This window comes from Corvus kubaryi, unplaced genomic scaffold, assembly GCF_017639235.1.
Source record: "Corvus kubaryi isolate FWS band 111438036 unplaced genomic scaffold, C.kubaryi_AGA036_p1.0 134, whole genome shotgun sequence".
NCBI lineage: Eukaryota > Metazoa > Chordata > Aves > Passeriformes > Corvidae > Corvus > Corvus kubaryi.
The window spans coordinates 9,119,268-9,146,256 of record NW_024580668.1 but is presented as its reverse complement, the minus strand read 5'-3'; the positions used below and the strand labels follow the sequence as shown (position 1 = coordinate 9,146,256).

The following is a 26,989-nucleotide window of genomic DNA, read 5'->3' as shown; positions in this document are numbered from 1 at the left end:
ATTGTAGTTGTCCCATTCCAGGGACAATTCCACACAGGGTATCAGACTGATGAGTGCCAGAGCTCCCTGCCCACCCAAGTGCTTTTGTGGCACACACTCTTCACAGCCACCATCAGACCCCTCTAACCCTGCAGTCACCTCAGGCCTTGCAAACACAAGCAACACTTAGTCATCAATTTAAGTACATTTAGTCATCAATTTAAGTACATTTAGTCACCAATTTAAGTACATTTAGTCACCAACTTAAGTACATTTCCACTCATCAACATATAACACTGCATCTTAGTGTTCCTTTGTTTTTTAGCTGATACAAAGCAGAGATTGCTAACTGACAAAGAAAATGGGGAAAAAACCCCAGGGTAATATAAAAGGAGAAGTAACTGTGATGCCAATCTAAGATAGCTGAAATTTTAGTTGCTGCTATGATCTCTGTAGGGGTGTGGATGCAGCAAGACTGACAGAAATGCTCCCAGAGACAGAAAGACATTACACCACATCAATTATCATCCCAGCACAACTGAATTTCTTTTCGTCAGTCTTAGCACTTAACAGCGGTGTCATCTTTCCAAAGATGACCTGCTATTAATTCAACACAAGAGCCACACTACTATATCTTTAAAATTTTGATAACAGGCAGCCAAAGACAAAAATCGATCCCTGCTATTTGCAGAAGCAGATGCTGCTGAGAGATGACACCGCACCAAACGTGTCTGTGCCAAAAAGCATTTAACTTCCTAATTTTATAGGGTTAGGCTAAAAGATGAACATAGACAGAAAGTGAGATCACAACTGTGGTAGAGAAGAACCTTTTATGAGAAGGTCACCCTGTGGTGACAAGAAGGGCTTCACTGTTGCATCTATTTTGGAATCTAAAGAGTTGCTTATGAAGATGAGCCATGAGAGCTCCCTGGAGCCATTAAAGGTCTATCATTTAGATACACAGTCATCTTTTAGGAGCTATATTAATTACACAAATGGAACACCACAGCTCTGCTGGGGCTGGTCCAACTGACTGCAGAATTGCAGGTTCAGAGTGGCTGTGCAGAGCCACAGGCACTGGGAGGGCTGCTCCGAGCTCAGCCTGCGTCCTGTGAAGAGGAGAAGCCCCCCATGGAAAACTCAAGGGTGTTGCCTGGTTTTAAAGTCATGTTTAAAAAGTGTAATAATATCAGTACTGTTGTGTCTGAGGACAGAAAAAGGGGTGAAACTAGGAGGTCCAAAGGTAGAGAATGCTATAAGTTGGGCACAACAAATACCCCTGTGAACTTTGAATTCTGTGGTATCCTTCAGCACTGGAAAGCCATGCCCAACTGCACAGGGTCGTGTGCAAGCTGGGACAGTCCCTCTCCAAGCACAAACAGCTCAGACAAGACAAAAGACAACTGACAGGTACAGACAGGGCTCTGCAAGAAGCCAGCACTGGATCCTCTCCCCTGCCAGGCTACAGCAAGGGCAAGGTGCAAGGAAAAAACTGAACAATCTGCTCCTTTCCAAAAATGTCACCTGTCTGAATAGCTGAGGAAATGGAACAGGTCAGTCTTAGGGGCTGACTGCAGCATACAGAGCACCTCACATGGAGAAAAAGATGACAAAGAAGGTGTGGAGAGCCTCCAAGTCATTTGCATTTCCATATGATGCTGCAGAGAAAGGAGAATGATAAAGAAGAAACAGCCCAGTCAATCAAACCAGCAAGACATTTACTTTTCATTCCCAGCAGCAAAGAATATCCATGAAACCAGATCATTTGCTATCATCTAGCCCCAGAAATCAAAAGACTCATTTCGTTGATTTTGTCAAATTAGCTCTCACAATTGAAAATTTTCAGAAGCTCACAAGCTTCAAAGGATGCTTTCAAAAAGAAAGGGAGATTTACAAAGTCCTTCTATCTATCTGAACAGGCTTGCTGAGCAATGAAACTAAAATTTCTGCTTTTCTCTAAAATTATTCTTCTCTACTCAAACTTGACATCAGAAGAATCCTTGTTTTATTATTCTTTCCTCTTGAAAGGGATTGCTAAGGTCTACCTAGGGTGAATATTCTGGAGTTACAAAGCTTGCCATGAGAGGGACAGTAAGATAACCTCAGGAACACATTTTTTGTGCACTTCACTCAAGCCAGTTCATACAGTTAATACTTAAATACCTGTTCTTGAAGTCACAATGATCAGATTCCTCCCCATACCACAAAAACTGGAGCTGGAGTTATGGCTGGGAACAGTCAGGAGATAATGCTACAAATTAATTTACTATGAACCTGACATAAATCAACAACAATGAAGCAATCAATTACTACATTAGGGATTTTGAACTAGAATGTGATCCTTGGTACATGTATGTGTATTTCTCAAAAATTCAGAGGCTGCAATCTCTACAAAGCCTTAGTCCTCACTAGCCTCAGTAAGCTGCTGCTGCTTTATATTCAATTATGTAACTTTAAGACTGAAAATACATATTTAGGATGCACAAAAAAGTGCCTGATGGTCATGTGTAAGCAATGCTTCATTAATATTAAATTTCAAATGGAACTGCAGTTTTATTTGCTTCGGGCTATTTTTTAGAGATCACAGATGAACTTTAGCAGCTGGACAGCATAATTTGTACAGTCTGAAGAGGACTGAGTCATTTTAAGCAGCAGAGCAGAGAGATGTCAAATTATTCAACCAGAGCAAAAATTGCTCCATCATTAATAAGTTCATCCCATGGCAAGAGGAGCTGAAATTTCCTCATATTAAAAGCAGAACACGTAACACTTTTTATCTCTTTATGAGGACAAATCTCCCCATAATTATGGCCTATCTCAAATTAAATCAAAGCAAAACACTCCCAACAGGTTCTGCTATTAATAAGAAACTCCTAAATGAACATAAGAATCAACCTAAATCTCTTAATGAATAAGGTGTGAAAGACATCTAAGGAGAAGAGCATCAACACACCCAAAGCTGTAACATTTCTAGTGAGAACCCTTCCAAAAATAGGGGAGGAAATCCTCACAGTAATTGAAGGTGCTTAAGACCAGGCTACCTCCTCTTATATCTCTTTTGCTTTAAATCTCAGACATGATTATAAATATAGAGCAGCTTTCTTCCTCCATCACAGATTTTCAGTGGACACCTCATGTCTTTCACCTCATTAGCTTGAATTGCAAATTTAGTCCAGCAGCCACAGCATGTGACAGGCAGGGAGATGTGAAGGTGCATTGAGAAAGAAGTGAACATTTCCTATTCTGCATCCTCTGGCTCAGCTCCTGATAAATCTAAATGAGAAACAACCTCATCAGCAGGGATGTAGTCTTCACATCCAGCACCTGTGGGTAACAGCTCAAGCTCCCCAGATGGCACAGAACCAAGTAAGCACTTCCCAACTCCCTTTCTATTCATAAGCCAGAAACTCATTTGCTTATCTAGAGAGAACAGAAAACAACACTGCAATGAACATTTCTTTCCCCCAAAGCTTGAAAATCTGCTGGTAAAAACAAATTTGGTTTTGAACTTCTGCAATGAAGGAATTTAAGAGTTTACACTTTTTCTTATTCCTACTCAGGAGTAAGGCTTTCTCCAGGGTTTATTTTGATCCAGTAGGGAGTGAGTTTATTCTTAGAAGAGACAGGTAGGCTCCAGTTTGCCTGGATGTGCAAATGCACGAACGTGCATGGGACAGAGATGTACTTACTTAGTGATTTACTACTACTCTGTCTCTTGGTTGAGTGTCCTGAAGCACACTGCCTCTTGTACAGTGCTCAGGACCCTGTTAGCCACACCTCCCATCTTCTCCAAGAAAAATGTTTCTGTCCAGGAAAAAAATAAAAAATCCCCTACTTTCTATCCCCCACCATACCAAATACAGGAGTGCTCAACAATAAGTTGCTAACACTAGCAAAAGTAACTCTATTGAACACACACATCCTTTCTCCAATTTCAGTATCACTGAAAATATAAACAGATAATTAACTTTGTCTTAGCATTGAAGCTTTGTCAAATATGCAGGACAGCCAAAGGTGGACAAGCATCCCACTTGGATCCTGGACTTAACTCCTCTTCATGCTTCAGCCTGCACAGAGCCACTATTTCAATTACTAGGGCCAGTGTAGGAAAGGAAGGAAAGGAAAAACAAAACACACAACAAAAACTCTACAACAAAATGACAGCACACACAACTCCTCCCATCCCTCAGAAATGCTGTCTGCACGTTCACACAGCTTCATACTCCTACACAAATTTTACTGGCCACTGCTTATGTCAAGCTTGCCAGCAAGGCTGCTATTCAAGGTCAAAAAGCAACAGGAACACTTCTCTGTGAAGATTTGTATTCTCCACACCCCAAGAGTGGCAGCAGGATGATTCTTACAGTTCGAGAACAATTTAATCAATGTAGGAGTTTGTATAAGCAGCATGTTATTTAAATGCATAATGCTGAGAGTGTTTTATGGTTCAATTATGGCTAAATGGACCAATTTGCTTTAAACACAGAACTGTACCACTGGACATTAATAACACTAAGTAGTGGGAAGCTGCTGCAAAGAGCTATTATTGTCTGTGGAGAAAACCAGAGGCAAAACAAGCACCTTTGGCCAGTATCTTTGACGCACACATGATGTAAATCCTGACAGGACATGGAGTTATTCTCCACAGTAGCTGCATGAGCAATTTGGATAACGTGCCACTGCACTTTTCTGGACAGATGATGATATCATCTATGGCTACCTCAGCTATACCCCAGTAATACTTTAGTCAATTACAATATTAATGCAATCACATAATCCTTCTGCCACCCATACTCATTCTGCTGCTCACGCTGCAGCTTTTACAGTCATTGCTTTACGTGAAAAATCTCAGGTTAATTCATGGGGAAGAAACATTTCCCGAGCCTTGGCAGAAACATTTCTCTGGCTTAGGTTTAAGTGTCACCCACTGGATGTCTCACACAGCCACCAAGATGACAAGCTTACTCTGAATCATTTTTCAAATAGGAAACTGCCAAGTTTGCATCTTAGCTCATTTAATTTGCTAATGAAGCCCAATTCCCCCTCAAAAGGGGAAATACTTTTTTAAAATTACACAACCATGCTTAGCAGTGTGGGCATGGTAAAAGCACAACAACCCCCTAACTGTGTAAGAACAAAGCCTAAATTTTTTTATTTTAAACACTTACAAACGCTAAAGAATTTTTACCAGCACATTACATGACCAAGGTAGAGACAACAGTGCTATTAAAGCTTCTGGTCTACCCCTGCACCACACACTGTACTGAGTGTGTGCCACACGAACAAAAAACCCACACCCACAATCCCTCCCCTGTCTCCAGGTTCCTCATTCATCTCAACCCAAAGACCAGACAGCCCAACTCACACTACTGCTGGCAGTTCTGCACTCTCCAATATAATTCACCAATTATTTGATGTTTAAACAAGCAAGATGTATTTTAACAGAGAAAATAGGGCAGACTCTAGTACCAGACAAACTAGATCCAATTTCACTTGGATCTGATCATATTGCAGTGCTCAAGGAAGGCAACATTATTATAAAATTATGTTCCACTCTTTAAATCAAAGAGACAAATTCATGCCAAGATTCCACTATCTAAACAAATACAGCAAGTAAAGCAGAAAAAGGAAGAGTAAAAGCATGAAGAGTAAAAAATGCTGCCCTGTTTACTAGCACTATATATTCTCTCATAGAAAAATTAAAAAAGGACACTTCCAGACATATTAACAGCTCAAAAGTTATTCCAGCTCTCGAGCACAATGGAAATGTCTGTCATTACAAATCATTGCTCATCTATAGTTCTCCAGCTACATTTAAAGTTTTCCTGGAATAGTTTAACTGCAATCCATAAGTAATCTTTCAGCAATCGATTTAGAAGTAAAATGTGTCGCAGCACAATTTAGAATCTGCGGTCTCAGGCAATCACTTGAGTGCTTTCAGAATGTGTAACAGAATGTCACAGTGACATTTTTAATGCTGCCTGACTATTTATATTGAGTGCCCAGAATAAAGCCAAGCAAATGAAAGATTTTAAGCAAACACAATTACAGCTCAATTGACCGCAAAACAAAACTTCCCCTACAATGTAAAATACTGGAATTTAAGATTCCTCTGAGCCTAAGAAGTCACAAATTGATTTATGCAATAATCACTTTCAAGTCTACTGGAAGTTGTTTGCACTTTCAAGGCTACTGCAAGTTGTATGCTAGAGATTTCTAAGACAATCCTATCTATAAAACATTGAAACATGATGCTTTAAACACTTTTGACATTAAAAAGAAATACAATCAAACAAAAAACTAGTTAAGACACAGATTTTTTTTTTTTTTTAATTAGAAAGAAGGGCTAGAACACAACTGCAGAAACCTGCAGTTAAGAAGCCCAGGACACCTAGGGAAGCTGTAATGCCATGTAAAAAAAACCCAGAAGTTTTTTATTGACTTAAAAATAGGTTCTATTGTGAGTCATAACACAAACTGCCAAAAAAATATATAGATGTCTTTAAAAATACGAATCAATGAAACTCCTTCAAACTCTGTTATTCCCCAACAGCATTATTATATTTATATTTAAGATTACAAAAAACCACTTGCTCCAGAGGGTTCTGCAGCAGGCTGATGAGCTTTAGGGCTAAATCCATTTAACTGAATGTTATGAATATGTAAATGGCAAGCTGAAAAACGGAGCTGCAGGCAATTCTCATGAGGGGGAAGCTGCTCAGAGGCACTGCCTAGCATCCCCCCCAAAAAACTGGGAACTGCTCTATGCAGCAGCCAGTATTTCAGAGCTACACTACCAAGCAAGGAGGAGAAAAAGGTGTTAAGGAAGTATTATTTTCATTAACATCAGATTTGCTGGAATGAAGCTACAAGCAGTCAAAATGCAGCATAACCTGCAGCAGAGAGTGGGCTCACTGGGCATCCCTGTGTGAAGCCCACGGGCATGGAAGTGGTCCCTGTGTCAGCCACCACCTGCAGCCAGGACCTCCAAATGCCTCCTCCAGCCCCTCTGCCACACCCCCAGCTGAGAACACCTTGCACAGCAGCAGCTGAAGAACACGGGAGTTTTTAAAAAGCCTGAAGGAGGGTTTAAGATAAGAACTCCCCTTTCCAGTCATGGAGATGTCGAGTGTCGGAGCTTGCTGTGGAGCTCCCTCTTGAGGGTGGAGACTGCCCTGTGCTAAAGGCACCGCTGCATCCTCATAACCCGTTCTGCTCAAAACCAGAGCGTGCCCTTGCAAAAGAAATACTATCAAAGGCATCTCCTCGAGCCTCTGAACACTTCACAGGCAGCACGAGGTGCTCTTGAGTTACAAGCAATGCAGTCTTAGTGAGAAGATAAGCACATGTCAAACACGGAAGATAAACTCAAGAGGTGCTTCACTTACACAGTGCTGGCAGTGCAGGAGCACCAGACAGCAAAACCTCTTGTATTGTGAGCCATGAAATGGAACAGTACACACTGATGATGAGAAACTATCAGTGCTGTCTGCTCGTAAAGAAACTGCAGCTTCACCAGGTTTATTTAATACTGTTGAAATGTCCCTTTCTTTGGATGACATTTTAGCTACTCTAAGCATCCATCCATCTCCTTGCTAGATCGACCTTGTTCCACCCCACCATCGTCTTTGTCGCCCCAAGCTGCTACACGGACTGACACCTCTGGGTTTTGATGTCCTGAGTCATGTTTACCAAAGCTTGGAAAAATCTTTAAAGGGATTCTGCTGAAATTTCACTCTCAAACCCAGCATCGTTCCACAAGCTTCAAAGGGCCCTGACAGGGAAGAAGGTTTCAACACAGAAATTCCTGAGGAAAGGATTTTGCCAAACTCCTGTGAAGAATAGCTAAAGGCTCAATATCAGATGGCCAAGGAAGTCTTTGGAAGCAGTGCCAAAGCCAAAAGAATAAGGCTTGCGTGTGATGGTCATATTTGAGTACTGCTGAGCCCCCAGTCAGCACTTTCCCCAGTCCTTGAGCAAACAAACATTCAGGCTGGCCAGTTGAGTCATCCCTGACTACCTCTGCCTCAGAACTGTGAGGTTAACAAACCAGTGGGAACAGATTTCTATGAGAATCCATAATTCAGAAAAGATTCCTCTTCTTGAAGTCATACTTTTCCAGGAAGGCTTTCCCTGCCATTTCTTTAATCAAAGAAACATTTTCAACCCTTTTCCAGCTCAAGCTGTAAGGTCTTCCACAGACTACCAGTCACATAATTCTAAATCTTACATTCTCTGACAAGGATTGTAGCTTCAGTAAGCTTTCCTCTTTTAGGGCAGAATGGATTTCAACTTGCATGTCTGAAACAGCAACAGAGCTCTTTCGGTCGCCCTCAGTGATTACAGTAACACTAAAGAAACACACCAGTCTAGAGAGATGCCAACCCCTCCCACTGCGTGTCCTGCTGTGCTTGAAGCCTGCAAGATATTTGTCATTTCATAAATCTGGCTCTTCATTGGATGCATCAATCCTAAAACAGACTTACTGCTTTCAGATGCCAGGTTACAGCCACATCAGCATCTAAAGCAACACACATTTTGTGATCAACCCTTTGTTAGAGTCCCCCTCTACATTCTGTGTAAAAATACAGAACCAGCAAAAAAGAACTGACACAAAAAAAGATTACTAGCTAGAATCAGATCTTATTTGATTAACACAAAAGCCCGTGGAAATTGTGCACATCAGCTAGACCACGTGCATGACTACAAAGCATGGCTTGAAAGTTGGACCTAGAAAGGTTTCTCTGCTGCCAGAGGGCACTGACCTAAGAGTTTTGGCTCCCTACAACCAAAAGACACAATAATCTACCAAAAACATCAAAGCAGGTTGGGAATACATATCATAGCCCACACGAAGATTTAATATTCTAGAAGTCAGAGATGTTTTCTTACTTTTCATGGTGCCCTCCTCCTCTTCCTCCTCTGTGTTGATGACCATTGTGCCCAGCTGGGACTCCAGGGTGCCATCGTGTTCTATCATGGTGTTGGCTCCATCACTCATGGTGTTCACAGCTCTGATTGTGCCAGTTTCATCTCCACTCGCCCGTACCATGGTACCCGAATCCGTCTCATCCTCCTCCTGTTCAAACATGCCACAAATACAGGTTTTACTGGTGGTGAAGTCCCATGAAGAATGTCTGTATTGAAGGACACTGGCAAGTCACACTAATTCAGAGATTTTTCCAGACACACACAGAAGCAACATTTGGTTTATGCACTTTGTTCTCTCCCTGTCATCTCCAAACAGGTAATGAAAACTAATGAGTACTTTTCTGCCAGCATGATAAATAATAAAACAGATAAATAATCAGCAGAGACTTCTCAGTGCAAGTTGTATCTCATTTCTGAGCTGGTGAAGTGTCCGTAAGAGTAGATTAGAACACTCAATCAGTCGTTAATGTTTCTGTTCACACTGGCAGTTCTGAGAGCTGACCCTAACCCACTGTCTCCAGTGGTCCAGCTCACTGAGGAGTCACCAGTTACTTGACACCACCAGGTCTAAGTCTGGAGAGTATGTGGCACATGGAAAGAAACTCCCCTCATCCTTTTTTTCTATTTTTAACATTTAGGCAATTTTACTCGTTATAAACCTCAGTAGCACTGAAGAAAAATGAACTGCATTTGCAAACCTTTAAAAAGGATTCAAATAAATTATCAAGGTTTGGTAACTTTTTTCAATGAAAATTACTTTTTATCTTTCCATTTGTTGAAAGGGACTAATAATAGAAATTGGAATTCCTGCTGCCAAGGCTTAAGAGACTGCCTGTAGGAAAATATAACCTCTTCAAACCAGTTATGGCAGAACAACTTCCTGGCAGAGAGTTACGTTAGCCAAAGGTGGCAGTTTCATCAGGTGGTGTGTGATTCACTAAGTGTGTATTGTGACTAGGATTTCATGGAGAACAGGGTCAAGATTCCCACAATCCATTTGGTTTCTTGGAAATGTGGACCAGCTATGCAACTCCATGAACTGAAGCCCTTTCTAGGTTTACAGTAGATGAGATGCTCATGTTTGGTTCTCAGAATGTCTGACCATGGCCTTACTGATCTGTGTTAGAGGGAAAACACACAGCTATTGCACATCAAGCTGTAGTACTCCATCTCAATGTCATGGAAAGAGAGAATTCACCTCTCCACATTCTAGTGCTCCAAGTGTTTTACCTGTTGTGTCAAGAGTGTCTGTAAAATTTACTTCCCAACCTCAAAACCAATAGCAAGAGAGGAGAAAATCACACAAGATGTTAATAGAGAAAAAGTAATTTTGTGTGGAGTTGAGTGGGTGAGAGGAAGTAATAAATTTGTTAGCTACACATCATTTAACAAAGGACTACATCAGAAGTTTCCATAGCACTTGGGAAGTATTTGGGAAACTTTTCTGCTAGCAGACACGGAGTAGAGAAGCTTCAGGAAAACACACACACCGACAGAGAGGACTCAACTCCACTACACAGACATCACCTCTCAGCATTGTGACCCCAGATCAGTCAGAAATGAAGAAGGGATGACAAAGACAAAACTCAGGGTAGGGACAGTACTCATAGAATTGACATCATGGCAACATGACCAATAAAGTTACTTCCACATTGAATAAATATCCAGTCCTAGACTGCAAAACCAGATGCACAATGTGTTCAGCACAGATGCCATGGACCATGCTGTTCAAGTGTCACCCCTGAAGAGGGCTGGCACACAAGGCCTTGTGTTGCCCATTTCATTTATTCAGGCTGAAGCAGGCAGAGGCTCAAAAACCAGCTTTCAACATGCTTCCCAAATTCACATGCTGTAACCACTGAAACAAAGAGCCGAACCGAAATTCACAGCAAGCCCTGAACACTTCCCGTGCCCTCACCTCAGGCTTCTGACGGTTGCTCTTGTGTAGAAGAAAGTTTCTATAAGGGATGTTCTAAAGCACAACAGTAAAACAACACAACAGACTTGTATCACAGAACATCAGAGATGATATTATTATTCCAAACGAGGAGAGCAGTCTACAATGAAAAAATTCTCACTACTGCATAAATAATTTAATCCAACTGGGAAAATGTTACCAAGTCTTCTGCATGCAGTACTTTGTAGGCCTGCTCAACCCCAGCTCTCAAGCTACATTATAAGGTGAACAGTACCCCACACATGCCATCTGTCCCACTCAAATACAGCTTGAGCAGGGACCAAACATCGGGTTATCCAGTCATAAAATAGAAAACTCCAGAACTAAGTCAAATCCACTGGCAATTGGACAAAATATTGCAAAAACAAAACCCAAAGCAGTTAAGCCTTATGAAAGGAGCAAGAGTTTGGACTTTGCACATTGTTGCTATTAAATACTCACTGAATTTTCTTCATCCTCTTGATCGAGTTCACGCTGTTGTGCCTCTTGGCGTTTCAGCTTGATGTCCATTGCTTCATTAATTAGGTCCCGCAGAATTGATACTCCTTTGGCACTTTTAACAAATGGATGCTGAGAAATATTTTAAAAACAAATAAGCATTGCATCCAAAGCAGGATATAACAGTAAAACACTGTTACTATGGCCTACTTCAAATAAAATTACAGTTTAACTCGAAACATTACTAAAATAAAGATCCAGTTCTTCTGTTTGGCACAGGAAGGAGGCCTTCCACCCTCCAAACAAGAGCAGGCTCCAAGGGCACTACTGATGTGAGACTTTGGGCTCATTCCCCTCCCACAACTTCACTTACTTCTCTCCTTAGCTTAGCTGTCAAGAACCAATTACACAGACCATTACCATGTCTGGAACATTCTGAGCAACCACTTACATTTAGCCTGCCCTGTTTAGTGTTCTAAGAGACAGTATCTTGGCAGTGCTGGTGGGAATTTGAAAGTAAAACAACAAATCCAAACCAAACAAAACCAGCAAACCAACAACAAACTCCCAAAGCCAAAACAACCCAGAGAAGACAAAGGAAGTTGAAGTCAGACTGGTTCTTAGAGAAGAACTGAAAAGTTGAAGTTGAGCGTGAGATTTTTAAAATGAGTTATTAAAAAGTAAAATCTGTAATGAGCAGGCGTAGCAAGAAATGAAACCAACATCTCAAGAGCCACACAGCACGGCCTACCCCGGGCAAGCCTCCCCCAGAGCTCATGTTCTCCTAAGAAAAGGCAGACCTGCAGCAGCTGTGTTGCAGTGGCTCGCTGCTCCGGGCTCTTCACAAGACACTGCTTCACAAAGTCTGTAAAATTGTCCGACCAGAGCTCTGGTTTCCGGAATGTTGGAGGCGGATTGGTAGGAATCATGAAAATTGCCTGAAAGCAGAATATTCCAGATTTCCACAACAAAGCTTAAAACCAACAATTCAATATAAATACACGCAAATACACGCTGGTACTAAAGAAGAGTGGACTTTTCAAGGTGCTGCCTGTGAGGAGTTTGTGACAGTATTACACACAAATCTGCTCACAGGGATCAAGTAGCAAGAAAACAGACTTTTCTCACTAGGTGCTCACACCTGGCTGAGCCATTATGTGCCCCAAAAACTGTGAATTTGACATTTTAAGTCTTTAAAATTTGTGCTTGCATTTAAAAAAAAAAAAAAATCCACTTTGGATAATCCAGCTGAAAATATGTTTCTTCACATCCAACACAGAGCTATGTCTTAACAGACGACGACTGTGATTTTTTTTATTCCCATGCAGATTCTTCTTGACAAAGACCTGTTTTTCATTTAATCAACAGTACAAAGAACTGACAGGAAACAACTTGTCCTATACATTAAAAGCAAGATTGCATGCTGATGTGATCCAGCCAGCTATGATAGCAAACCTTTTCCACAGAGCAAGACATTTAAGGCCACAGTCCTTACCCTCATGGGATGAATATCTGCATATGGTGGCTTTCCTTCAGCCATTTCTATTGCAGTGATTCCCAGGGACCAGATGTCTGCAACACAATTATATCCAATTTCCTGAATCACTTCTGGAGCCATCCAGAATGGGGTCCCTATGACTGTGTTCCGCTTTGCCATGGTGTCCTGAGGAGAGAAGCATAAAGATCCAGACAACGGCAACTGTATTAGCCAAAAACAGTCATTAATGAATTATCACCCTAATTATCCTGCATGCATGCAGATTATTAGACTCAACAAGACTAGAATATGGAATGCTGCAAAGAAGAATTAAAATGTACTCACAGAACTCAAAAGTATCCTAAAAAAAGCAGCAAATGCTATTGCAAACCATTATTTAGTTGTAACAGCTTCCACAGAGGAAGATTTGCTCTAATCTGCTGCTGGTTTAGCATCTCATGTTGATGCAAAGTGCTAAAAATCAGCTACGAACAATTTCTCAATCTCCACAATCCCATCACACTCACGCACAGGTTAAAAAGATAAACTGAAATGTACAAAACCACCCTGCTTTTACTTACTGTAAGCTGTCCTGCCACACCAAAATCAGCAAGTTTAGCATGTCCCTCTGTATTTAGCAATATATTTCCAGCTTTGATGTCCCTGTGTATTTTCCTCATAAAATGCAGGTACTCGAGTCCTTTCAGTGTTGACTGCACTATTGTAGCAATTTCTTCCTCTGTGAGCTGAAGAAGAGAAGAGTTACTGCCAACATATCAGTGGCTGAGACACAGCACTTTTGTGCTTTGGTCTGTATTTTACTGAGATTCACTAATTGCCACTTAATTGCCTTCACTAAAGGTTGCCATACCAATGGGAAATGAGTGACTTACAGCATTATGTAGCATTATTAGATCACAAACAGCATACATATAAACACCCACAATATTTCACATACCATAGTCCTCTCTCAGCTAGAAATTCTTATCCTGCAATAACCAAAGCAAGGCAAAGTAGGGTCTTACTTGGAATCAGTCTGGGTTTTCAGGAAAGCCAACACCCCAAAACCTTCTCCACCAATTAAACTATGCAGGTAATCAAAATGCAATGTAATCAGCTTTCTCATTTTCAGAGGAACAAAGCACCTGTCTCTCAAGTTATGGCCAATGGTTGTGTCAGGCACTGAACACCGAGAATTATGCCCTAACTACTCAGCTTCCTTGAGCTGCTGGACACCCATGCTCCCATCCATACACCCAAAGGAGAAAGGACGTACAGTTTTATTTCGTAACCGAATAATGTCAGACACAGATCCAGCACCACAGTATTCCATGACTATCCACAGGTCTGTGTTCTTAAAATAGCTGCCATAGTATTTCACCACGTGAGGACTAGGAAAAAAGAAGGAAAAAACAAAGGGTCAAACACCAGTAACCAGCATCACTGAAAAGGCACAATACACTGCAGAGACCCTAAGTATGTTTTAGAAACTCAGTGTTGAAGCGCCACTGAAACCGTGACCAAAAGTATTCCAGAACACCCTGAATTCTGCACAGGGCTTCCACGGTCCTGCCAAGCCTGTTCCCACAGCAGGGCTCATATGACCTGCCAGTAAGTCACTCCAGGGAGCTAAACTGTCCGACAAATCCCACGGAAACAAGGAGCGATTAGCCTTCAGTCTGGTTCAGCTCCCTGAACCAGGTTACAACAGGGTCAGTGCTGGGGCAGGACAAGGGAATGGGAAATAGGCCACAGGAATCCCTGGTAAAGCTGCTGCAGAGCATTTGCAACTAAAGGGAAACACTAAATAAAGTCCACAATTTGCTGGAAAATAGCTATCACACTCATTAAGATGAATGTTCTCCCACTACCACATGAACCTACTTGTCTCTACAGTTTAGTCCTGGATATACTTTAGGATCTCACTACAACCTAGGACTCTCTCAGTCAGCTATCTAGCTGCCCAAAAAGCAAACAACCTAGTTAAGTTACACTGGTGAGAAAAACCACGTGTACTCTGGAAGGGGTAAAGCAGAAACTAACAGGAAGACTGTCCCTGATTTGATGGGAATGGAGCTAAGGAACAAAACCATGTTTAATCTATTCTCTGCTGAACATCTTCTAATGAAAAACTCTAAAACTAGCAAGGCAGTCACACTGCACAGTGCCCCTTAATGCTTGCACAGAAAGTGTGATGCTCCAGGGATTCACTCCCTCTGCTGTTCACAACTGCAAGGTCTCACTTCAGGCCTTACAATACTAACACTTAATTTTAGAGACACCTAGGAATGCATTTCAAGTTACAGTAAGATTTACAGTTACAGTAAGATTTTTCAGGAACAATTTCTTTTCAAGGTACACTCTGCTGCCTGCCCCTAAGTCGTCTTCATTTAAATACAGTGAGAGTGGAATGCAAGAGAGTAAGTGACTGGGACTACAGCTGCTCATGTAATTTATTTCAAATGGCTTTCCATGCAGGAATTCCTTCAAAGTAGTGTTTCCTAAGGCCAGATTCATAATACCAGAAGAAATGAGTGTATTTTAAACCTTCAGCCTTGGATACACTTTGTGGGTGGGTCTTTCCTACACACAAGCTCTTCACTGCCTAAGTCACTGCAGCATCTTTTCCCATAAAAACATGCAGAGAGGGGGACAACCATCAGCCCACAGAGCTGCCAGCAGGTCATTCTGGGGATGCTCAGATCAGCAGACAGCTTGTACTGCAGCAGAGCCTGCACAGGCAGAACAGGACCAGGAAGGACAGTCCTGCCACCCGAGCAGGTGACAGCACAGAGGTTGTGCACATGCAAGAGCAGTCATGCGTTAGTGGCTCTCATCCACGTGCCCTTTAAAAAAGAAACAAAAAAACCTCCTTCTAACAGTTTTCTATGCCTTGCTGGGAAGCTACCACCCCTGCGGACACGGGAGCTGCTGCTCAGCACACAATCAAGTTACCACTGTTCAAGAAGCCCGGGCAGAACGGCAGCGGCTGCTCACACGCTTGGCTCTCAGCTGGCAGCAAGTGCAGGGTTACTCCACTCAGCTCAGTGCTCTCTCTTGCTGCAAGCTACCTTTTGTTGTCTTACCTTTGCACTACCCAAATGGTCAGCTAACATGACTCAGTTGATAGGAGGTAACTTGATTGTACACGTCCGGCCTTTTAAAAAACATTTAAGGCAACATGATGGCTTTTATTTGATTAAATGCCAGGTCACAGGGGATACTTGTCCTTGCATCCCAATAAAGGGTTTTGCGGCACACACTTACCTATCACATTGCTGCATTATGGATATTTCCTTTATGATCTCTTGCAGGTCAGATTCCACAGGAACTTGTTTAATTGCAACAACTTGACCCGTTTCTTTATGGATGGCTTTGAACACACTGCCATAAGAACTAGAAAACAAAATATCAAACACTGAATATAGCAACATTAAAAATGCAAATGTTATGGCTTTGTTTTTTGCGAGTGTAACCATCACGTAAAACATGAACTATAATTTTATTAAAAATATTTTGCATTTTAATGTAAATAATCAGCCCACTAACTTCTAAGCACTGTAATACAAATAAGTCACCACGCTGAGGCAGTGAGGAAAGAGCACACCATCATTACACTGACCACAGCTTTGGAATGGCCTTTTGCACAAATTCAACAACTAAAATTCTCTTTTTCCAGCATAGAGTACAAGATGAGCATCAGTAAGAACTACAACTCTGTTCTGAGAGGTTTGCCTGCTCTTCTAAGATACTTTCATTCTTATTTCCAGCTTCTTTACTTACAGCAGCCAGGCAGATTTACAACTCAGTCTTTTCCAACGAACTGCTTAAGGCAGTGAACATGTCACTCCTGGAGTGTTCCCATGCTGCTCTGCCTCACCAAATGGCACAGTGTCACTGAAGTTCACTTCCACCAGGCAGATCTTCCACAGGAGGTACCAGGGATGAACTACAAAACCTCTTGAGTTCCCACAGAGCTCTACCAACTCCAGGCTGGCATTTTTCAACAACTTTCAGCTCCCTACTGCTGACCCATAACCTGCTATTTGGGTTAAGATATCACACTCTGGGGAAACAAATGTTTTATTCTGTTACTAACCAAACACTGCCACTATGTTAGTACATATCTTTCAGAAGTAGAACCATGACAATAGTGAAACATCAGAGTCCACTGAACACACCCCTGTTAGACAGATGTGTTCTCAAGAGAAATGTACATTGGGCCAATGTACATTGGAACACAACACATACCCTTCTCCAAGCTTCTCCAGGACATCAAATACTTCTTCAGGTTGTTTGGTTAAACTGTCTTCATCTAACTTCTTCAGCTGCCTGCATGGTTAAGAAGAGAGAAATTACTACATTTAATTTCATGGCAGTTTTGGCTCTGCTGAAACAGAACAGTAAATAGCACCACTTAAACACACAAAAGGTTTGGCATGAAGTAAATTGATTATGAAGTAACTTTACTTCACCTGACAAGATGACTGAATATTACCAGCATCCAATAGCAAAAAAAAGGCTGGGAATTACAAAGAACAGAATGTAATCAGGCACACAGATCTACAGCTCCTCTTGGCAGAAATGAATTTCAGGCTCTCTGTGCTGGTGGTCACAACTCAGCATAGCAGAGTCTTGAAGCCATTGAACATACCTGCTAAATTTCAACATCTGGACTGGAAGCATACCTACTGAGGCCATAAAAAAGGGAACATCATCTTCCCTGATGCCTAGAGTACATGTGGAACACATTTGTTGGGACGCAGGAGGCAATACTGGTCTCACCTGCACATTTTTAACATCAAAACTTCAGATCTTAACTTCATGGGCCTGGACGTATACTAGGAAAATTCTATCGTGAAAAAGGAAACTGTATCTGACTCTCAGGATCTTAATTCCATCCCTGTTAAATGTATTGCTAGTAAGAGTCAGCTGAAATAATTTCTAAGGAATAAAAACCTGCCATGTGCTGTGATTCTCCACGTGCCCCCCCCCTTCCTCCAGTACAGCTTTTAGGGAGATCCCGTACACAAAGTAACAAGCAGATCAATCATATTTGTTTGAGTCTACACTGGAGAGCTGTTCACCAAGCCTCCTGAAACAGCTAAGGACTACATAACAAAAAGGTCTGAAAACAGTATTTTATTGTCAGCGGTAAGAGTATGCAACAGTCCACAAACAAGTGCTCTTTCATTTTCACATCAACTAAAAAAAAAATCTGAAACAACAATAAACAAAAACCAGCCAACAAAAAATCCCTCCATACTCCCCAAACCAGCTCACACAAGTTTTTTAAACACAGAAACTTAAGAATCTCAGCACTTTTAGCGCTCACTGGTGTTTAAAGTAAAACACACGTGGTTGCCTGCAACTGCAAGTTACTCCTGAAAGCTCTTACAGCTGCTGCTACAGATCAGGACTCCAGTCACAGGAATACTAATTTTTATACTAAATATGTAACTTTTTCCCCCCCAATTTCTTCAGAAACAGAGTGAAAAACCATTCACTGATCCCTGGCTATTATGTTTATGTACAAAAGCCACACGGGAGGAGCAGCTCGTGCATGGAGCACATACAATGGCTTCCTGAAGCAGAGGAAACATTATATAGAAGCAGACTCAGGAAGTGGTGAAATACTGAAAGTAGCTACTAGCTTCCCTGCTCACATAAGCATTAAAAAGAATTTACGTGTCCTTGTGAAAACAGAGGGGGAAGAAGGTGTGGGAAAAGGAGAAAAAAAAGTAATACATGCACCAGAAACCACATAAGCCCCCATTTCCAAGGAGCCCAAAAAGTGGCGACGCAAGAAGCAGACACTTCTTGTTGAAGTTGAGGCCTAAATTCTACTAGGATAAAAGGAAAAAAAAAGGCTTTTCATACACCTAAACATAATAACCAGACAACTACTGTACTTGCAACAAACAGCCTACTTTCTACTATAGCCCAGGAGCCCAATTACTTTGAACTTGTCCTGTTCCATCGAGTGCACCCGCTGCTGTCTGACACACTCTGCCGTTCTGGATGTTTATACCACACAGATTAACAGCAACACAAACCCAATCTCACCTTTGTTGTTATTCAGATCTAATCGTAATCACCTGCCCCGTAAACACCGGCATAAGCAATTATAGAATAAAACCAAGCTTTTTTTTTTTTCTTTTTTTTTAAACAGCATATACATCACTGTTGAACCAAACGGGCCAATGTCACTGGGGACCAGCGCCAGCAGCTTCCTTTGTTCGCTGCCGAAGCATTCCCTGGGCCCCAGCTGCGAACCACTGATAGCATTCTGACACTGACACTTCATTCAAGTTGCCGCCAGCCTCCAGCTCTGCCCCGCAGCCCCGGCTCGGCCTGGCAGCCCGAGATAGGGGAGTCCCGGCTTCGTGCGGTGTCCGAGGGTCCGGGCTCGGTGTGCCCGGTGTGCCCGGGCCCGGCGGGACGGCGGCAGTGCCAGGGCTGGGCACGGCGCCCGGACACAGCACCGGGGGGACAGACCCCCACAAAACTGGGAGAGACACGACGGGAGAACAAGTGACCGGAGCTTTGTCACACCACTGGCACGGGCCAGAACACCTCGTACAGCCGCGGTACCCGGTGGGAGCTCCCGCAGTGGCACAGGCTCCCCCAGTGCTCCAGTTTAAGCCGTTTTCCCCCACCTGAGCGCGGTGCTGTCCCAGCAGGGACCTGGGGGCGCTGCCCGGTGCCAGGCGACTGCCGCCTACGGCTCCGCGGCTCCGGGCAGCGGCAGCGCCCCGGAGGACGGAGGGGGCCGGAGCTCGGCGCGCCCACGGCCGGGCTCTCGGCCCCGCGCCGGCAGCAGGGCGGGTGATACGAGCCGGAGCATCCCCGGTCCCGGCAGGAACACACCCCGCGCTTACCGGCGCGGGTTCCGCAGCTGCACCGTCTCCATGGCGGTCTGTTGGCAAGCCGGGTCGGTCCCTCACTGCTCCATGGCACTCCGCTCCGCCGCCGCTTCCGCCCGCCGCCGGATGCCAGCGGGGAGCGCCCGCCCCGGCTCCGAAAGGAGGGGCGCTGCTTCCCGGGCGCGGCGGCAGCGGCGCGATGGCCGCGTCCCCCGGTGCGCTGCGGCGGGCCGGCAACGAGGAGTTCCGCCGCGGGCAGTACGGCCCGGCCGCCGAGCTCTACTCCCGGGCGCTGGCGCAGCTGGAAGCCGCAGGTAGGGCACGACCCGGGGCGGGCGAGCGAGCGAGCGGGCGGCGGGATCCCTCTGAATCGCGGCTGAATCGCGGCTTGTCCCGCTTGTGGCCCGCGCAGGGGATGCCACCGCCGAGGAGCGCAGCGTGCTGCTGGCCAACCGCGCCGCCTGCCACCTCAAGGACGGCGCCTGCAGCCTCTGCGTGGCCGACTGCAGCAGGTGAGCGGCGGCGGGGCTGGGGGCACCCGGCGGGGCCGGAGGGAGCGCTCAGCGGCTTCCCCCAGCTCGGCTGGGGCGGGCGAAGGGGCGGCGGCTGCCCCGGAGCCGCGGGACTGACGGCGCTCCCTCCCCTCTGCCGCAGCGCCCTCGAGCTGGTCCCGTTCGGGATCAAGCCCCTCCTGCGGCGGGCAGCGGCGTACGAGGCTCTGGAGAGGTACTCGCTGGCCTATGTGGACTACAAGACCGTGCTGCAGGTGGACTGCTCCGTCCAGGCGGCACACGATGGAGTCAACAGGTAACGCCGCCCCGTTAGGGCTCGGGAATAGGGCTGCTGGGTGCTGCTGCTGCTGCGAGCCGTGCTCATGCCGGCAGGAGCAAGCTGTGTCCCAGGCACACGAGTGAAGCAAGGCCTGGCCGTGTTCCCTTTGCCTGCTAGTGCCTGTAGCTCCTTTCAAGATGCTGATCGAGGGCTGGGAATGATTTCTGTGAGACTGTTTCTGCTTTGGTCAGTGTCTGGTTTAAAGGAAATAATGAGCTAAAGTTCAGTACACTGTCCTTTAAGTCTCCCTATGTTTAGTGTGTTTACAGGCTGCTGTAGTCCTGTTTTCTTCCTGTTGATCTCTCCTTCGCTTCATGGCTTGCCAGACCAAGGAGTGAAATGCATGTCTCTTGCTCACCTGAGCAGTGACAGCCCCAGCCCTTGTCCTATGTTATTTTTAGCCCTGCTGGCGTGAAGATAATCTCTTCATAAATGTCCTGTAGAAGGAACCCACTGAGATGTATGTAAAGAAATTAGCAGACAGAGAGATGCTGTTCTTAATACACAAGCCAGGTTAAAAGTGACCCTGCTGGCTACTGCGTGGCCCATCCAGCCGACAGCCAGCATGACTGGGAGCTGTCTCTTGCAGGATGACTAAAGCCCTGCTGGAGAAGGATGGCATGAACTGGCGTCAGAAGCTCCCGCCAATCCCCAGAGTGCCCGTTTCTGCCCAGACGAGGTGGAGCATTCCTTCTGCCCAGGCCCCTGGGGCAAGCACTGCTCCTGCCACTGCACCACAGGGAGAACGAGGTGGGAACATGCCCTTGGGCTGGGCAGAGAGCCCTGTAGCTCCTAAGGGTGGTGAACAAGACAGCTGCCACACCTGCTTGGTGTGTCTGCAGCTGGGGCTGAGGCCTGAAAAAACCCAGGCCTGGTTCTGCCACAGCCTTTTTGGTTGATTCTGTTCTTTTGATCCCTCTGGTATGGGGATATTTGTTTTCTGTGAGGCTGTGATATTGTTGGTGGTTTTATAGAGTTCTGTGTTCTTTCCCACCATTTCCAGACCAGACTGCCGCTGGCATGGAGAGAGCTCGAATGCTGAAGGAAGAAGGAAATGAACTTGTAAAGAAAGGAAACCATAGAAAAGCAGTTGAGAAGTACAGTGAGAGTTTAAAGCTCAACAAGGAATGTGCAACTTACACCAACAGGTACTGTTCAGCTCTTTGCCTAGGTACTTCTTGGCCCTGTATAAAAGCTACCATGGTACTTCCTGGCAGAACTGTTTAATGTTTGCTCCCAAACTAATGAATAAAACAAAACCGCCCCCTCAGGTTCACTCCAAGTGCCTCCCCTGTAGTAGAACTTTTTTGATCAGGTGCTACAGAACTCCTTGGAGACACTTCTCTGGGCTGCTAAGGGACTTCTCCCTTGACTGCTTTGTCTGCCAGGACTGGGGTTGTGAGTAGTCTCTGCTGCCCTACAGACCACAAACTGCAGACTGCTGTTCGACACTTGTCGTAGTTCTAAGGCAGTTGCAGCAAGCAGAGCATATGCTGCACTGGCAGAGGCAGGAACCTGCATCCTCAAATGCAAGTGCAGCTTCTTTAGCTTTAGAGCAGGTTGCTCTAAACATCTTCCTTTTTGTTCCTTTAAACTGAAAAACCATTTCTTTTTTTTCCCCTCCCTGTAAATGAAACAAACTTGAGCTCAAGAACAACACATGAGGATGGTTTTGGAGTCCAGCTTTGTGCCGCACTGACAGCTGCTCTCTGTGTTGCAGCAGTCGATGCTACTTTCAGCCAAAGGTCTCTAAGCAGGTGTCTGTGTTGCAGAGCTCTCTGTTACCTGACCCTGAAGCAATACAAGGAAGCAGCACAGGACTGCACCGAAGCTCTGAAGTTAGATCCTAAGAACGTTAAGGCACTCTACAGGCGTGCTCAAGCACTTAAAGAACTGAAGGTAAGTCAGGAGTTTTAGGCTTTAGGCTAGAACTAGATGGCTGTTGATGCATGATCAGAGCTAGAGATGGCCTTTAAGGCTTGTTTCTGTGCTAGATAACATCTGCCATCAGATAGCTGAGACCTTTAAAGACTAAGAATCAAAGACATCACACTTTACTGTTTGAATCTCATGAGTTTGTCAGCATCAGATGCTGACAGTAAGTGTTTGTTCACAGAATCACAGAATATGCTGAATTGGAAAGGGCCCACAGGATCCTCGAGTCCAGCTCCTCACCCTGCACAGCACCATCCCCAGCAATGGCACCCTGTGCCCGAGAGTGTTGTCCAAACACTTCTTGAACTCTGTCAGGCTTGGAGCTGTGACCACTTCCCTGGGGAGCCTGTTCCACTGTCCAGCCACCTTCAGGGTGAAGAACCTTCTCCTAATACCCAACCCAAACTTCCCCTGACACAACTTCAGGCCGTTCCCACAGATCCTGTCCTTGATTACCAGAGAGACCAGTGTTGTGTTGAGCTTTATCTTTTTGTCTCATGAGAGATTCTGGAGTCAGTACTGGCGTACATACTGCATTGGTGTTGGACTCAGAACCTGCTTGAGTGATGAAATTGTGTTCTCAGCCCTAGTTTAAGCATGTTTTACAACAGCTACATGAATGCCAGTGCTTGAGCAGTTACAGAGAAGGAGTCACAGGCTTAATTGTGTTGTCTTTGCCTCTGTTGCTGGGTAGTAGTTCTGCCTTAGACTGCCTTTTTAATGCACTAACCATTAAAAAATACTCTCTTTCTAGGATTACAAATCAAGTATTGCTGACATCAAGAGCTTGTTGAAAACTGAACCAAAGAACACAGCCGCACTGAGATTACTGCAAGAACTGAACAGAGCCTAGGGTAACCAAGCAACAAGGAAAGCTTTCTTTTCCACTGCAGAGGAAAGCTTTCTCCCTTCTGATGTTGTTACAGGGACCAGTCAATGCAGGATTGGTGTTGAAGTCTTATCTTCCAGTGCTGCTGAGATCTAAGAGGTTCTGTACCAGCACAATGAATGTTAAGACATAATCTGTATCAAACTCTATTAAGCTGGCTCTATGATCATGCATAGTTTTAATGCTCCTCCCCAAGAGGCATTTAGGTTAATTTTCCTGGTTGAAGTCAACTTGCCTCTAACTATTGGCCTCAGGGACTCATTACATGTTGGCTAAGATGCACAGGAAGTGGCTGTTCCTGTCTGAAGTGCTACAAACAGAGGGGTTTCAGTCCTTATTCAGGTGACAGTTTTGCTGCGTTTGTGCTGCTATTACTGAAAGAAAGTTGCTGCAGGAACTGCTGTAGTTGCCAGAGCACCACGTACCCTTTCTTACAACTGGGGCACAGTTACTTGCACAGGGCCAACCTTGTTCCCTCTCCCCCTTGATGCCTGCTGGCCCTCAGCTGGGTTCTGCTGCTTAGTGTGGCTGGGCAGATGTTTACGGTAGCAGCTTTCTTTAATTATTCTGCACATTTAAGAAAACAGCAGCAAGTTAGGCCTGCCTTGTTACACTGTGCACTATTCTTTCAGATTCTGGGTGCTTGGGAATTTTGCAATGGTATTTTGTCTTGTTTTTTTTAAAAAAAAACCACTTTAGCTCCTCTGTGCCTTTTGGAGCAGTTGCTATGGGGTGTTATAGGGAAGAAAATATGCAGTAACACCCCAGCTGAGGTCTGGCTTACTACTTCAATGCATGTGTAAACTTTTCCTGATCTGATACTGATGGCACTGATTTTAAATGGTAGATAAAGAGATACTTGGAGTTACTTTGTGAACTATTAAAACCTGTTCTCATTAAAGCCATGTTTATTTTCACTCTAGAACTGTGTTTTTTGTGATGGATGGAATAAGGGAACTGAAACACTTGCTTAACCACTTCATACTCTCCCCTCTTTTTGTCAGAGGACTTCAAGCATTATGCAGTGCCTTGCTCTTTCAGACAGTGACCTCAGCTCATAGTGGCCATTAAATTTAGAGTTCAGAGTCCCTACAGCTGCAGGGACACTGGGGCTGGGAAAGGCACGCTAAGGAGAGCGGAGCACTGCATCAGGGTTTCCAACCATTGCTCAGCCTTGCACTCTGCCTCAGCTGGTAAGATGCTGGGCCATGCTAGACCTGATCCAACTCATAATACAGACCAGGAGACAGAAGCTAGCCCTTGGTCAAGGTTCAAAAATCTTCTTTTCCCACCTTGCCTCTCCCAGCAGTGTTTCAGGCAGGTACCGCGCTGAATTGAATTTAGAGAGCAATCCCTCTAATGCCATTTAAGACAAAGACTTCTTACCTTAGCCTGACACTAAACAGCTTTTTGTAGGTCCCAGGGCTGTACTCCATCAGCTGTAACGGGCCAGGGCTTGAAACAAGTCCTCCCCGAGGGGCACAAATTGCTCCATCCACTCTACTCCCACTTCTGAGCATGACAGCTCCACTGATCCCACAGCCAGCACTTACCCAAGCTCTTAGCAGGTGTGATGGATTTCAGGGTGGGGAAGCACACAGCACTATACAGATAAGCAGAGAAAGGTCACAGAATCCAGGAAAAGGACTGGCTTCACTTGACTAAGAGCTATCCTTTTGGCAGCCCTGCTGTTACCTGAGTGGCAGATAACCTGCACTGTTCAACAGCAGCTCCTCAGAGCACCCCTAACCAGCAGCAGTCACCCTCTCCTTCCCCTCGAAACAGCAGTTTTGTTTGTGCCCGATACCAAAGATTTTCCCCAGCAACAGCACCAGGTAGACAGAGGTCATGCACAGCAACAAGACACTATTGCAAGCTCAGGGTCACTTCTGCTCCTGTCTCCCCTTCTGCTCCTGCTGAGGTGCTGCTGTCCATGCAGGACAGTTCCCAGGTGGGCAAAGGTAGTGCTGGCCACAGGGCAACAGAGAGGGTTTGTCACAGGGACACACCTTCATCAGCCCCGTTCAGAAACAACGGCAGCTGTTCCAGGCTGGGGACTCCAGACTCATTTGCATTGCTGCCTCAACTCCCTAAAGCCTCAGACTTCACCAAGGGACTTCTGCCAGGGAGCTACTCTGAATTATTTCTAGTATCATCAGGGATCCAAGTGCCAACTTCACCTTTTCTGATTAACATTTTAGAACTTGTCCTTGTTCACATCCTCTCGTAGGCTATTCTGCTGTCCCTGTGTTCCTGGGCACCACTTTGCATTCCCTCTGGCTTTACAGAGGACTCACCAGCCCAGCCACCTGGCACTGTAGGTGGTGTCAGGCACACCTGAACTGCCCTGTTACACCTGAAAAAAGGCTGCAGCCAAGCTAACCAACAGCAGAATGAAGTTTACCTGTACAGCCCCATTCCAGCTCCTTGTGTGCATTACACTCATGCAAATAAATACATGTTCTTCCTCTAGAGACCAAGCAGAAAAGCTTCCAGCCTGTGACACTTTAGAGAAATAACAAATGAAGGTCCTGTATATTAAGTGAATTAAAGTCCTTTATAAGCATCTCACTGAGGAGATGATATCTAAACAATGAACAGCTCAGGCTGAGGCATCCACTAAGAGGAAAAGAAGTATTTAAGGAGGTCAGAGGAAGAACTGGTGAAATGAAGGTGAGGAAAAGGAATGATGAAAAGCCCCAGTGAAGAGTCCCAGCAGAGCAGAGCAGACACTATGCAGGAGCAAATGTGTAAGTGGTTCTATTAAAATGCTGAAAGGAAAAGAAGAGGTAGGAGGGGTGACTCAGCAGGGAGCTGAAGCAAGAGTATGATACAGCACAGAAGGAAGATTGAGACAGCAACACCAGCACAAACTGCACAGAAGAGGGTGGGTGGTGCTGGCAGAGGTGTGCTCCTGCCAGCTCGGGGAAGGAGTCAAGTGAGGTCAGTGCTTCACCAGCCTCAAGTACCGAGGAGTCTCTTCCTTTCCTAACTAGGAAGGGCAGAGGATTAAGGCCAGGGTGATGACAGCAACAGAGAGCAGAGCCCAGCAAGAACAGGTCCCAGCTCCTCCTGCGAGCAGGGAGTGTCCCTGTGGGACACAATGCGGTCATGATTGTTTGCTGGGGCTCTTTAGTGACTCCTTGAGACCTCTGGTCAGGGACACGCATTGGAAACACAGCTTTTGATGTACAGCTACTCCACAATACCTCAAAAACTTGCTCTTGTGCAACACAAACACAGACACACCCTCTGGTGACCAGCAGGAGACACTCGAGGCCAGTACTGCAGGTGAACAAGGTTCATTACAAAAGGAGAACAACAGGAATCCATCCTGTTTTGCTTAAATCCATCCTCCTAGGGAATCAGAAAGGATTAGAGGAGCCTCTTGGGTGGCAATTTGTAAATGTAATGCTGTAATGCTGTATGTCCCTTCTGCCAGCTCTCCAGACTGACACCCCAGCAGCACCACAAACTTCAAACACTAATTACTGCAGCCTGAGTCCATCCTTCCACCTGCAGGAAGCAAAGTAGGGGCTGTCTTTCTGCCACGGGAACTAACCCCCATTTCTGGGGGAGCACGGAAGTACCAGTTCTTTATTAGTGTCAGCTACGTGAACAAATAAAACTACAAAACCCAATAAATTCCCTATAATGATGATTCATCAGCACCCATCATTTCCTGG

General features: G+C 44.8%; 2 protein-coding genes across 3 annotated transcripts in view; one reads left to right on the top strand and one right to left on the bottom strand.

Annotated features, from left to right (window-relative positions):
• The window catches only part of STK4 (serine/threonine kinase 4), a 46,467-nt gene extending 26,689 nt beyond the window's left edge, over positions 1-19,778 (bottom strand). Inside the window, exons 1-10 of one of the 2 annotated variants that reach the window (XM_042049791.1) lie at positions 19,664-19,778; positions 17,034-17,114; positions 16,050-16,178; positions 14,059-14,173; positions 13,364-13,528; positions 12,801-12,968; positions 12,106-12,243; positions 11,309-11,437; positions 10,829-10,882; positions 8,872-9,058 (exon numbers count right to left, since the gene is read on the bottom strand). In XM_042049791.1, coding sequence (XP_041905725.1) covers positions 8,872-9,058; positions 10,829-10,882; positions 11,309-11,437; positions 12,106-12,243; positions 12,801-12,968; positions 13,364-13,528; positions 14,059-14,173; positions 16,050-16,178; positions 17,034-17,114; positions 19,664-19,695 — 1,198 coding nt within the window. In that variant the 5' untranslated portion in view covers positions 19,696-19,778. The remainder of the gene's footprint in view (positions 1-8,871; positions 9,059-10,828; positions 10,883-11,308; positions 11,438-12,105; positions 12,244-12,800; positions 12,969-13,363; positions 13,529-14,058; positions 14,174-16,049; positions 16,179-17,033; positions 17,115-19,663) is intronic. The other variant, XM_042049799.1, reaches the window with a different exon arrangement.
• A 32-nt stretch (positions 19,779-19,810) lies between these two features.
• On the top strand, positions 19,811-24,225 carry TOMM34 (translocase of outer mitochondrial membrane 34). The gene is made up of 7 exons (XM_042049939.1): positions 19,811-19,962; positions 20,061-20,160; positions 20,303-20,455; positions 21,069-21,229; positions 21,483-21,627; positions 22,252-22,378; positions 23,169-24,225. The coding sequence occupies exons 1-7, from the start codon at positions 19,848-19,850 to the stop codon at positions 23,265-23,267; spliced, it is 900 nt and encodes a 299-aa protein (XP_041905873.1). The 5' UTR covers positions 19,811-19,847; the 3' UTR covers positions 23,268-24,225.
• Positions 24,226-26,989: the final 2,764 nt, after the last annotated feature.